The 13,342-nt window shown below is 31.4% G+C and overlaps 1 protein-coding gene across 2 annotated transcripts; it reads right to left on the bottom strand.

The window, feature by feature from the left end:
- Window positions 1-6,762: 6,762 nt before the first annotated feature.
- On the bottom strand, window positions 6,763-9,102 carry LOC108321802 (protein CUP-SHAPED COTYLEDON 2). Of its 2 annotated transcripts, none has more exons than XM_052876687.1 (4): window positions 8,884-9,102; window positions 8,467-8,680; window positions 7,745-8,016; window positions 6,763-7,588 (listed from the first exon to the last, which is right to left on the bottom strand). In XM_052876687.1, the coding sequence occupies exons 1-4, from the start codon at window positions 8,887-8,889 to the stop codon at window positions 7,025-7,027; spliced, it is 1,056 nt and encodes a 351-aa protein (XP_052732647.1). In that variant the 5' UTR covers window positions 8,890-9,102; the 3' UTR covers window positions 6,763-7,024. The 2 variants fall into 2 exon arrangements, with proteins under 2 accessions (XP_052732647.1, XP_052732646.1); XM_052876686.1 differs by having other exon boundaries at window positions 6,763-7,591; window positions 8,884-9,099.
- Window positions 9,103-13,342: the final 4,240 nt, after the last annotated feature.

Here is a 13,342-nt window from a genome sequence, read left to right as displayed (position 1 = left end):
AGGGTTCCTTCATCTTGCACCTCCATTTTTTCTTCCGTCTTCCCCATAAAATTTAAAATTTCCATTTTACTCTTATTTCCCTTTATGTTGCAAAATTGTCTAGATTAAATTCAAATCCAATAAAATAGATTGAATTTAAAATCTAAATCAATGTTAACTCTTGGATTTTTTCAATTTTAATTTAAATTGAATCACTATTATATTCACTTTGTAAATTATAATAAATTTCAACATGAGATCGACCTAATCGATAATCAACCTAATTCAGCTTAACATAATCTTAAACGAATGTAGGCTCAGTGTATTTACCAAACACAAACCCAACAATTTGACATGGATAGATATGACTCAGTAAGTGTCTTGATTCCACATGCGGCTGACTCAACATGGACCAACTAAACTTAGTTTAATATGGATTTAGGTAAATCGAACACAAACTAATTGAGTTAGACCTCGACCTAGGCCTACTTAGTTCTATCTAGGGCTTTGTTGATTGTGCTCAACATGGACTTGACTAGACTTGGTCCTGATTGGGTTGGACCCAACGTGGTCTTAATTGGACTAGTTTGTACTCGATCTTGATTGGACTAAAAACACTCTAGGTATAGCTGAACTTGGCTGAACACGGGTCAATCCTAACTAGAATGAACATAGACCCATCCCAACGCAACTAATGATATTCACTCGCCTCAACCAAGGCCTAGATGAATTCATCTTCTTGACTTGAGCCCAATCCAATTCGTTTCAACACGGGTCAAGGTCGACTTGTTTTTTGACCTAGTGATGGATTGACTTCTCAACTTGGACTTGGGAGGCTATACTTAACTTGGATTCAGGGTAACTCGACTCGACTTAAGTCTAGGTTTACTCAGTTTGACTTGAGCCCAATTCAATTCGATCTTGATCAGGCTAAGCCCGACATTGTCTTGAATGTGTGGGTTCAGGCTTCATCTTAATGATGCGAGACTAACCTAATCTTGATGGGAGCGAGGCCCGAGTTGACTTTAGCTCAACTCGACTAAATATGGATCGACCTTAAATCAGATGAACTTGGACCCACCTCTGCTCAACTTAATGTGGACTCACCCTAAGTTGACTCGACTTAGAACCATGTTAATTTGGATTGACTTGAGTAAGGATCAACTCGACTCAACTTAAGTCAGGATCGATTCAACTCAACCTAAACTCAGGTCAACTTGACTTTACGTAAGCTTGGATTGACTAAGTTTAACTTGAGTCAGACCAACTTGATTCGGGTAAACCCAATTTGAGTTGAATTAACTTTTATCCATATAAACTTAATTCAATCTTATATGAGTCCGATCTAATTCTACTTAATTTGGATTTAACTTCATCTAGTATTGCATAACTTGAAATGACGTAAGCACACATTAAATTTTGGATTTTCAAAATTTAAAATATATTTAATCTATATCCAATCTAATTAAATTGATTAGTTTTAATAATAAAAAATATAAATTTAGATTTGAGATAAATCTATTTAAATGAATTGAAAATAATATAGATTTGGATAATTATAAAAGGTACGTATATAATAAATTTGTATTTTTTTCACTCATATATAGTTTATCTACAACCGTCATACTACAATATTAGTCTTGGTTACAAAAAAAAGGTTATTTAGAGGGGTTTTTTTTTTCGATTTGCGGGGGTTTTCGCCCTCCGCAAAATAAATTCCGGGGGTTTTTCAAACCGCCGCAGTTTGAGTCGCCACAAACTCTCTGCGGGGGTTTTTTACGACCCCCGGTATCACGTTCAATTTGCGGAGGTTTTTCTCCGGAGGGTAAAAACCTCCTCTATTACTGACAGTTATTTTGTGGGGGTTTTTAACCTCCTTTATTTTCAACTATTTGATCACAAAAGTTTCCTATATTTTTGTCAATTTTTTCGTTTGATGATTATTAAAATATATAATATCGTTTTTTTAATGATTATTAAAATATATAATAACTAACTATTTTCACCAATTTCTTTCTTTTCTTTTTTTTAATTTCAAAATTAAGTAAATTTAATTTCTTTTTAAAATTATTAAATACCAAACAAATATAATTCCTCTGAATAAAAAATTGATACCATAGAACAAAAACCCTTGTGTAAGAAGGAATTTAAAAAAAAATAAATTGATAAACAATTGTATGTTACAGTAGGATAGACTAGAAATCAATGTAATCCTATTGCAGAAATAGTTACAAAGAAAGAAATGTTATCCAATTCATAATAAACTAAATATAGTTTTATCCCAAAACAATATCATAAATTTCCTAAATGTTACTTCCATCAGATGATTGTCTTGTTCCCAAAGGAGACTCTGGCTCATTTGTATCATACGAACTTGCTGAAATAATATTAAAAATATTAATAAAATAAACTCAATTACATGTGCTCACATTTTGAAAATAATATATAAAAAATCAATCAAATAGAATAAACATCTTCTATCAAAGGGTAAATAAATTAATGCGTGCCTCTGACCACCACTCAAAAAAGAAACTTCCACCTGAAATGAACCTCAACACTCCTACAGCGGAAACAACAACTCTACAACAATAATCATAGTCGGAAGAAAAATTTAAAAACTTGTGTTATAGTACCCTATAATACATATATATATATATATATATATATATATATATATATATATATATATATATATATATATATATATATATATATATATATATATATTATAGTACCCTATAATACATAAAGTTAACTATGCATATATAAATCTTACTGCAACACAGATAATAAATCTTACTGCAACAATGAATAAAGCTAATTACAACACATATACTGCATAAAAATCTTACTGCAACAATCAATAAAGCTAACTACAACACAGACATAGATAACAACTACCTAATTCTCACACTATGCATATAAATCTTACTGCAACCATCATACTCAGAACTTGAATAATGAATAAAATATTGGAAAAGCACAACTTATCAACATCTGTTAAATTTGTGGAATAATATCTAATAAATATCATAATATATGTGCTTTCCCGTAAAAGTATTTTTGAAATCAAAAGTTATATATTAGATAGTGAGCATTGATTATAATTGATCATTGATTTCGATAGAACAATATATTCTCTCTTTCATAAGTTTCTCTAACAACAAGGAAGCTCGTCTCACTGTTTTATCAGCTTTATCACTGCTAATACAATGTTAATGAACTATTACAAGTACATAGTCACGTAGAAAAGAGAAACCATCTCAATAATAGCATATCAACCCCAAAACTTCAACACCAGTGGATTCCTCCATTTTTAAACACCTTATGAAAACCTGCTTTAAAAAAGTATCAAAATTCCAAGACAACCAGACTAAGCAGCCAGAGACAACAAACTACATGGTGCATATAAACCACATATTTGCATTTCTTTAGAATAATGGCAGGTCTTAACCATCAAACTTGAAAATTATGATAAAAATGATTTATCTGCAACACCTTTTCATGGGATCTATATCGTACACGATGCATACAGAAATTACATGAAACATCATTCCTAAAGCTACACTTTTGGGTATAGACAAATATAAAAACATAAAATTCAATAAAAATAAGAAACAAAACTGCTGATAATTCAATCTCAATTAATATAATATTGGATAGCTTTGGGAAGTTCATGCGCTTGTCTCATGGGGATACAATAGCTATTCTCACCTGGGATGGTACAGCTTCCGCTAGTATTCTAGGAATCTCTTTTGGCTCAAGAAAGACGTTCACTCGATAGAGAGCTGACCCTGATAGTACATTTGCAAAGAAAATGTTCCAGATCGTAAACCATAATACTTTAGTGCATGCACTCTTTTGTATTTGACTCCATGAAATGTATCCTTGCATGGATGAAAGCATAATCATAATAGGTGGAACAAATGACAGAAACAGCTGAAGAATCAAACTTGGAAGGTATCCTGTTATAACTTGGCTCACAACTGACCTGAAAACAAATATCGGGAAACTTAAGTTGAAAAACATTGAAATTATCAATGCTAAAAGAAAACAATACTCTTTTACACAAACACAGAGTCACCTGTTCAAGAAAAGAAAATAAAATCAAACATTTCTAGAAAACTCTGCACATATATTGGGTATTAAGGATTTATAAACAGTTATAATGAAAGAAAAGGATAAATGAGCAAATTATTAAGGAAAGCATCTACGCAAGGTAGCACGAATAATTTGGTGAGAAGTTTAATTTACTTTATGAGAACAGGAATAACAAGATTTTAAGTCATCAACCAATTTCACAAAGGTGACAATCATTTTAATGAAAAACTCAAGCTGTTAAATGCATGCTTAACATTCTCAAATTTATCAAACCAAACAAAGAAAGCATGTAATTCTTCCCTTTTCTCCCTTTTTCTTCCTTTCAACTCTAACCAGTCAAATTCCTCCAATCTTATATCACTTTGCTTAAAACAAACATGTAATGCGTATTATGTCATTAAATCTTATATCTTCTGTTTTTTTAATCCCTTGTAGTCCCTACAAAGATGACTGAATAAAAATGAAAACTTTTGAATAGGAGAAAATTAGTATAAAAAGAACCTTTTCACAAAACCAGAATTGAGGAAACCATAAGCAGTACACCCTTCATTTTCCATATAAACCAAATAAAACCCATTTCAATGAGAAATTCAGCGAATCAACACAAGCTCTTAACTTTCACACAGAAACAGAACAATGTGAACCTCCTCACTCAAACACTCACTCACTCAAGCAACACCAATAAGTCAAAAACATGTGACTAAGAGAACAACACCAAAACCGCAAGATCCTCAACCAGAGTCAGAGTCACGTCCACAACCAACAATAGAACAAAAAAAACAATCACTACAACAAGCCAACAATAACAAGAGGAAGACCATGGAATAAGGGCTTTCACCTGAGACTGACAGAACAAGACCGAGATACAGTGGCATAGCTACTGTTGTATGGTAAAAAAACAATTATACACCAAAGAGAAGTAAGAAGGGTGTTAGAACGATTTACCTCAGGTTGTAGCACGACTGGAAGCTTCACCGTCGACCCGTCCACGCAACCACCGCTACAGCTCCGTCTACCAACGGTTCCGCGACTACGATTCTGAAGGCTAATCAGTGCGAGGGAGATACGAACCAGTGTGCGAGGAAGAGACGAAGGAATGAAAACGCAAAAATGAAGAAAGGGATTTTAGGGTTTCGATTTTAGATCAATGAAATTTTTAGAGGGAGATGAGTTTCGGGATTTTTAGACGAAATATTTCAGAGGGAGATGGGTTTCGATATTTAGATGAATGAAATTTTATAATTTAAAAAAATAATTAGTTTAAAAGTTTTATTTGAAGGAATTATAAAATTGTTTTATTTGAAAGGGTTAACTTCCCTTGAAAACCATTAAAACTCCCACTATCATTGACACTTTCATAATTTAAATTAAACATTATAAAATATGTTAATTTGAGGGGGTTTTTCATGACCTCCTCTAAATAATTTTTTTTTTGTAGTGGTTTGCAAATAAACTTAAAAGAACAAAAAAAAAAAAAGAAGAAAAACGACTCACAAACACATACTTTGATTGATGGAAAGTAATTTTCTCTTGTGAATCCATTGCATATCTTGTTTTCATTTCTTCTGTGAAAGATACAATTCAAACAATTCAATAATTGCGAGAACTACATGTGAGAAATTGAAAAAAGGCCATTAACATGATATAGACTAAAGTATGTAAATTGAAAAGTACATTTAAACATAACATTATCATGCCAGCCGACCAACGTTTATGTAAGCCTATAACAAACTTTAATATACGAGACTTTTTTAAAATTTACTAAAATAATTTTAATATTATTTTATTCCTTCTAACTTTTAAGAATTAAAAGTTCTAATCTGCTTAACATTTTTTAGTCCTAGTAAAAGGCAAAGAGTTATTCGCTCTAAGAATTATTTACCTAAATCTGAATTATGTTACAATGAGTAGAAAAATTTAATCAAATCTATAAAATTTTTAAAATGAAAGTATATTAGTTTTGAACAATAGAAGCCTGGTTATCATTATCGATATTCATATATGTTAATATAACAATTTTTGAAGTATAAAACTTCTCCAATTAAAAATATCGAGTCTTGAATTTCATATCCGTTTGTCAAACTGATCAACATATTCTTCAGCAATAACAATACAGCGAATTCTGTATTATCGTGTGAGATGTTCCAAACTTTATACAAAATTCATTTGCATTGATGCAAATTATATTTGAAAAAATGGACACCACAGCAATAGTAGTTTAGAACAGATTTACGTAAAACTATATTGTTAATAAAATAATTTAATTTTAGTTCGTATTATTTTTAAATGCTCCAATTTGGTGTTACTTGATATTTAAAAAAAAATACAAAATATAAGCTACCTACATGACCGCCATACACGTAAATTATTGTTTGCTATGAAGCTCATATATGGACATAAATAAGACTCGAAACTAAATTGAAAAAATATAGGAAACGAAACATAACATGTATATACATATTAATTTTAAACTGTCAATTAAAATGAATCCAATCTATTTATTCAAAAAGCGAAAAGTATAGTGATCATATAATATTTATTCCTTATATTTACAATCATAATATAAACTAATTTATGTAATAAATTTACAAGTTTATGAGCTTTTTAAAAAATAATATATATATATATATATATATTTATTAGCAAGTTTAAATTAAAAAAAAAAACAATGAAATGAAGAAGTTAAGCAAATAATCAGGGACAAGTTATGCAGTAATGTAACAACATATAGTGTTTCTGATATTAGAGAAAATACGAGTAATCGATAGACAAACATTAAAAAAGTTACTTGATTGAAATGATACACGATCACTATGACAGCGGTTGTCATTTAACCGCAGGAAACTTGGAAAGACCAGAAAAAGCAGAAAAGCTGATGGAACTAAAGTCATACATAGTATCAGAATGAGCCTAATAGACTAAAAGAAGGTCTCTTCATCGGAATTTAGTAGGAAGGCCAGTAGTTGTCTAGATCCATGCAATGGTCCATACCCATGAACCTATTCCCTTGAGAATTCATGTTATTACTCATTTCTGATCCATAACCTACATCTGCACCAAGAGATCCGGTTGTCATCATGCTGGAATTGACATCAAGAACTTGAGCCATTGTATGAACAGGAGCAGAAGAAGCTTGCATTGGTCGAAAAATGGGTTGTGTTGTGGTTGTTGCTCCTCCTCCTCCTCCTCCCAGATTCAAATTCAGTCCTGAAATGGTGAATCCTGCTGATGTAGGGTACCCCAATTGGGATTGCATTGGTTGATTGACACTACTTGTTGATCCTCCCCCTCTTAAAACCCTAGAAAGTTCACCTAACTCAACACTGTTCATGTAGTTCCTTCCATAAAGGAAATGAGCAGCAGGATCTCCCAATTGCATCACTGGTGGCTGCATAATATTTGGCCCTATTTCTAAGCTGTAAGGATTCACTGCTCTTGTATGGTTGGAAGAAGGGAACTTTTTTGCACCACCACTCTTCTTGAATACCCTGCAAACCACCCATTCATCCTGCTGTATGTATGGAAATAGATGTTACATTAGTTCATCTTCTTTTTCTCTTTGTCACAAGTTATTGCTACCTTAAATAGTGTAGATCAATAATATAATTTAATTTTCTAAGATCAGTGGAAGAAGCAAAATATGTTTAATATATCATATATTTACCCTAGTAGTTCTGAAACTGGATTTTGAGTGAATGCGGTATTCATGCATGACCCAGTTGCTTTTCTCTCCTCTTGGAGCTCTTCCTTTGTAGAAAACTAAAGTCTTCTTCATGCCAATCAATTCTGATGTTCCACTGTTCAAGATCTCCTTGTCTTTCCCTGTTGTCTTCCAATACCCTGTGTTTGTTGCTCGATTGGTTCTCACACCCGTCGGGTATTTACGGTCTCTCAGACTGAAGAAGTACCATTCTTTTTCACCCATCTTAGCTTTCCCTATTTCATAAAAAGATAACATGAATAAGCACACATACAGAACAATTGCTTTGCCTGTCTTTTCTTAGAAAATGGAGAATTATATATAGTCATCATAATATATATAGCACATAAATCTTATCCATATCACAAGAAAGACAAACGTCTACCTTAATCTATGGAATACTTAGATTAATAATGGATGCATCAATCTGATGCGTGTATTGAAAAGAAACCCTAGATTTAATGTTCTGCTGACTATTTTGAAAAGATAAATAGAAAGCAATATTGAAAAAAGGATATGAAATTAACATTCATATCTATATCTTGGAACATGAGCAAGTTTGAATGAAGAAAGAAGAAACCCAAAATCGAATAAAAAATTAATTTCTGTAACTATAAAGCAGGCATGCATAGAAACTAATATGAAATAAACAGAAGATAGTTAATCAGATAACAAAACATATGTACCTGGAAGCTCCCATGGCTCACTTTTGTTGAGATCTACATCAGTTATTGCTCTGCCTGTGAAATTAGAATCCGATATCTTATTTAGGAGATAGCAAGTAACAAGTTCTTCATCTGTAGGATGAAATCGAAATCCTGGTGGTAGGGTTTCCTCTTTTGCATGAGTTCCTTCCATTTCTATATCCTTTCCCTCCTTGATAATGGCTTCCTTTTCCTTCTGTACCACACAAAGAGTGACATGATATGATACACATGACAGGAAAAAGCTTTGCAGAAACTTGAAGAAAGTTCAATGAAAAGCTGTGTGTTATACGATTCCACTACCCAAGAAGAGTTATAGCATACCCTTTGAATAAGAATAAATCACAAAGACTTTGAAAATTAGGAACTGTTAGATCAATAAGTTAAGCAGTTACTTACTTGCATGGAGAGAAAGTCCTTGAATCAGGTTTTGATGCTTTATACAAGTTATATGGTTCAGTTGGAAACGAAACAATAACTTAAGGGATACTGCAAAAAGGATAAAAGAGATGAATAAGGGGAGAGAGGTTTCTACTAATCACCATGAATGAAGAGTAGGGAATTTAAGTAGAAAAAGGTAAGGAAGAAAAACGTGGAGAGTGTGTTTCTGAAGCTTTCACCAAATTTTGGTCTTCACCTTCAAGTTGCAGATAGTGCAGTAGCTGTAAATACCAAGAAGGATATTACGACTTCAATTAAAATAATGACAATCTTGACCTCACCACTAATACTTTTCTTTGCTGACTGCTTTTACAAAGATAATTTTATAAGGTGCAATACCTAATGGAGATAAATAAAGATAATAAATATGTGTGAAACTGGTGATGATTTACACTGTAAAAGAATAGTATATATAATGTGAAAAAAAAATACTAATGAAGGTTTATTTATATAATCACACTTTAAGTTGAGTATATAAGAAGTAATTAACATTATCTATTAATTGATATATTTTAAAATATCATAATATCTATTAAAGGAGTAGTTGTTTTAAGATATTGGCAATTGAAAAATAATGTACATGTGAAAAGGAGATAATAATTGATGAGATTTCAATGCATATATTTTGAGCAAAATGTTTGTATTTAATTATAAATTTAAAGTAGTAGTAGTGCTGATTGTTGATTAGCATATTTTCAATTATCTAATTATTTGCTTGGCATACTTATCATAAATTAAAATTTTTAAAAATAATACTTATAATAAAAAAGGAATTTTGAATTTCATATTGTTGGTAGACACTTTGATAAGGCATATTGATTTGAGAGGCGATGCATGGGAGTAATTAATCATGCACACGTGACGTGGTGGTCCCTACTTTCTGAGAATGATTTGCAGCGACCAACAGGGTCGAGCCACGTTCTAGAAGATCGCAGGTTGTATACAAATAAGAACAATGAAAAAGTCAAAATGCACGAGGAATACCAAAGACAAAGACAACATGAACCAAACTCTGCATATTATATATAAATTAATTGCGTATTACGTATTTCATGGAACACCGTTTCTCTTCTCCCTCACCATTTTCCAGAAATCCCTGTCCTTTCTCCTTCCATTTATCCCTTCATTTTCCACATGCCATTTCTCATTCTCATTAACTACACTAATTACATGCATTTGACGGAAACACAAACTCACTTAATGATCCCAATATAAATGTTAGTTAAGATGATAATCACCCAGCTCATGAAGAAAATGTGTTTCTCATAAACTATAATTATTAATCAAATTTCAATTAATCAATTTGTGTTAATTTTGCTTGTGCTAAAAGCATATCGCGCTAGGATCCTGGGAAACGAAACCCTTTTGGCTTTATATATTGACGTTCCCTGACTCTCCTCAAATTGTAAAACACTCCTGCTATATTATATAATATTAATATCAATTTACTTTTCTCTTTTAGGTATTTATTATTAATTAGCAAACACTAGGCTACAACATAAAGCAAGATGATCTTTCTCGTATATCATGTCATGTTCTGCTGCATATGTAGCAGTTGACTAAGGTCTTCCCCTTCTGCATCATCATGCCGAAATAAAAGGGCGATTTTTCATGTTTTTTGAAGCAAATTATAATCTATCTAGCTTTTCTTGATTGAAGAAAGAAGAGTTATTAGGTCTTTAGACAGATAAATGATCAGAAAATTTATCGTATAAAACATTACACTTAATTATTACGAAGGGTAAAGCTTGAAGGGAAGTGCTAGATGGTATAAAGATCCGTGGCTTGACCGTTTCTTAATGATTATGGTTTTATTTTCCCAGTTTTTGTCCTTGTGGTAGATTTAATTAATTAGTTTGAAAAATTTGAGGAAGTTACAACCAATTGGAAATGGAAGTGTATATCTGGGACAGACTTGTACGTAAATACATGTTACACGATGAGTCAATGACCACCTGGGTCTTGGTAGGTTATTTACAGTGGAAAATACTGAGGGAAGATTCAAGTAAAATTCTTCATCTTTTTAAAAGTGTTATTCTTAAAGCATTTACATATATATTCCATCCCCACCTTCAACTTCTTGATATGAGCAATGACTTTCTAAAAATTTTAAAATAAAGAAATCATAAAACATATCATAAACGATCAAGAAACTATTGGAATACTCCCTAAATTTCTTATTAAACTCTTTTTTCTATCTTTATCAATACCTTAAGAAAATAAATATTGTCTGTAAAAGGGTTGGGAAAACCCAATATTTCTGTTTTGAATATACTTTTCTTGCCGATAAAGAAAATATATTAAGAAACTTTATAATATTTAAGATTAACCCCGTCTATATAATTTAGTTGTTGATCGTATCACATATTCTTAATTATAATTTAGCTTTTATATGTAAAATTGTATCAAATCATGTTCTTATGTTGGTAAAACTTTATCGATTTAATCTTTAGTATATGTTCTTAATTCAGTCTCTCTCTCTATATATATGGAAAGCTTTTTTAATTTCACCTTATACATTTTAATCTTGTTTATATAATTCTATATAAAAATTAAATTAAATATAAAAATTAGATTAAGATTCCATAAAGAGGCAACAGCAAAACCCTAATTAATAATGTTTTATAACTGATCATATAATGAGTTTTACATGCAGAAGTTGAATTACAAATATGTTAAATGTATATAAAGTGATCTATATTTAATTGCACTCACGATAATTCTTAGAAACAAGGAAAGCCTATTGTCAAGTTAATTTCGTATTGGTTGGGGGAAACTACTTTTGTCATTGCGTAGCAGAAATATACATATGTTGCAGATACGGAATATGTACGTAAATGGATGAAAGGATAAACCCTAAAACTATAAGGAATGTGAAACAGACACCCAGTTTAGGGTTCAATTTGTACTTTATTATTATAAGTCTGATACAAAGAGAGAGATTTCACTTACAGTAGGGTAATTATAACTAATCTTGTCTTCAAATGAGAAAGTTGCCTTGCTTGTTTCATACGTAGTTTCACTTGTCGGAAGGGCTGTGAATTATTTGTCGTCTTTTAATTGTAGATGTTTTTTCAAAGGTAGGTAGTTATGATATTGGAAAGATTCACGGTTTTAGCATTGAATTATGAATCGATAACTGTGTTTCAGAGTTCATACAATGTTATATCCAAATATCACACCCAGTTGATTACTTATCATTCACTTCAAATAATTTAGTTTTACTGTCTCCATCTTGTTTACCTGTTCTGAAAAGATCAACACTAATCTTTTCATCGAAGATTCAAATTCAGAAAATAATTGGAATTCGTGGGTGACAGTAGTTGGTTTCTGTGTGCGAAGAGTGATGTGGGATTTAACTAATGAGTTATATTGAAATTTATAATGCCACGTATATTTATCTTATGTACTCAAACTTTTCCAGTGACATTAATATATAACATATGATTTGGCCATAGTCTGAATTGTGGAAGAAAATTTTTACTTGAATATCAATCGGTGTGATTTGATATAATTATGATGTGTGACAATCAGAAAGGCATGGAATTGACACGAGGATAAGGATTTGCCTACACCGTAAGTATGAACACACACACACCTCTTTTCTGTGCTGTTCAATTCTTAATTTACGTGTCTCATTAGTATTATAATAATTGAAAGAAACCATTTTTCAATTTTATTTGGAGAAAATGTTTGATCACAGAACTTATGATAAGGCTTGTACAGATATATACACATGACTGTATCTTCACATTTTGTTTTTTACAGCATGGTCAGATTCAGGTTTTTCTTTACGTAGGCAAAAATGAAAGATATAAACAAAATTTTTGAAAATTAAACATTTAGACAAGTCGTAGGAGTTCCAGACAATTTTAGGGTTACAGGTGAAGTCGTGCACTCCAAAAACGATTTTAGGATTTGATAATCAATTATCACGCCTTGTAATCGATTACAATGTACTGAAGTTGTGCAAGGGGCACAACTTCATTTTATATAGCCAAAAATTCTCTAGTAATCGATTACAGTGGGTTGTAATCGATTACCAGCAATGTAAATAGTTAAAAACTCTCCGATAATCGTTTAGAGCAGGGTTATAATCGATTACCTGCTGTGTAAATGACTAAAAACTCTCTGGTAGTCAGAGGGTTTTAGTGTTAAATTAGAGTTTTTTTGACATTGACATACTTTATGAATATATGTTTGACAATGTTGATTACATTATTGTTTTAGAGAGAAAACAAATTTAAATGATCATTAATTTAGTGTAAAAGGAAATTAAAACCTTTAAAGAAATTTTATAAACAATAGGAAGGACACGACTTCTTCATGTGAAGTCGTTTAGACCCTCACAACTTGCCTAAATGTGTAATTTCCAAAATATTTGTCCATATAAGTAAAAAACCTTTCTTTTTTGTCT

The sequence above is a fragment of the Vigna angularis genome, chromosome 4 (assembly GCF_016808095.1).
Source record: "Vigna angularis cultivar LongXiaoDou No.4 chromosome 4, ASM1680809v1, whole genome shotgun sequence".
NCBI classification, from domain to species: domain Eukaryota; kingdom Viridiplantae; phylum Streptophyta; class Magnoliopsida; order Fabales; family Fabaceae; genus Vigna; species Vigna angularis.
Note: the sequence above shows the minus strand (reverse complement) of the source record. Positions and strands in the feature narration are given on the sequence as shown.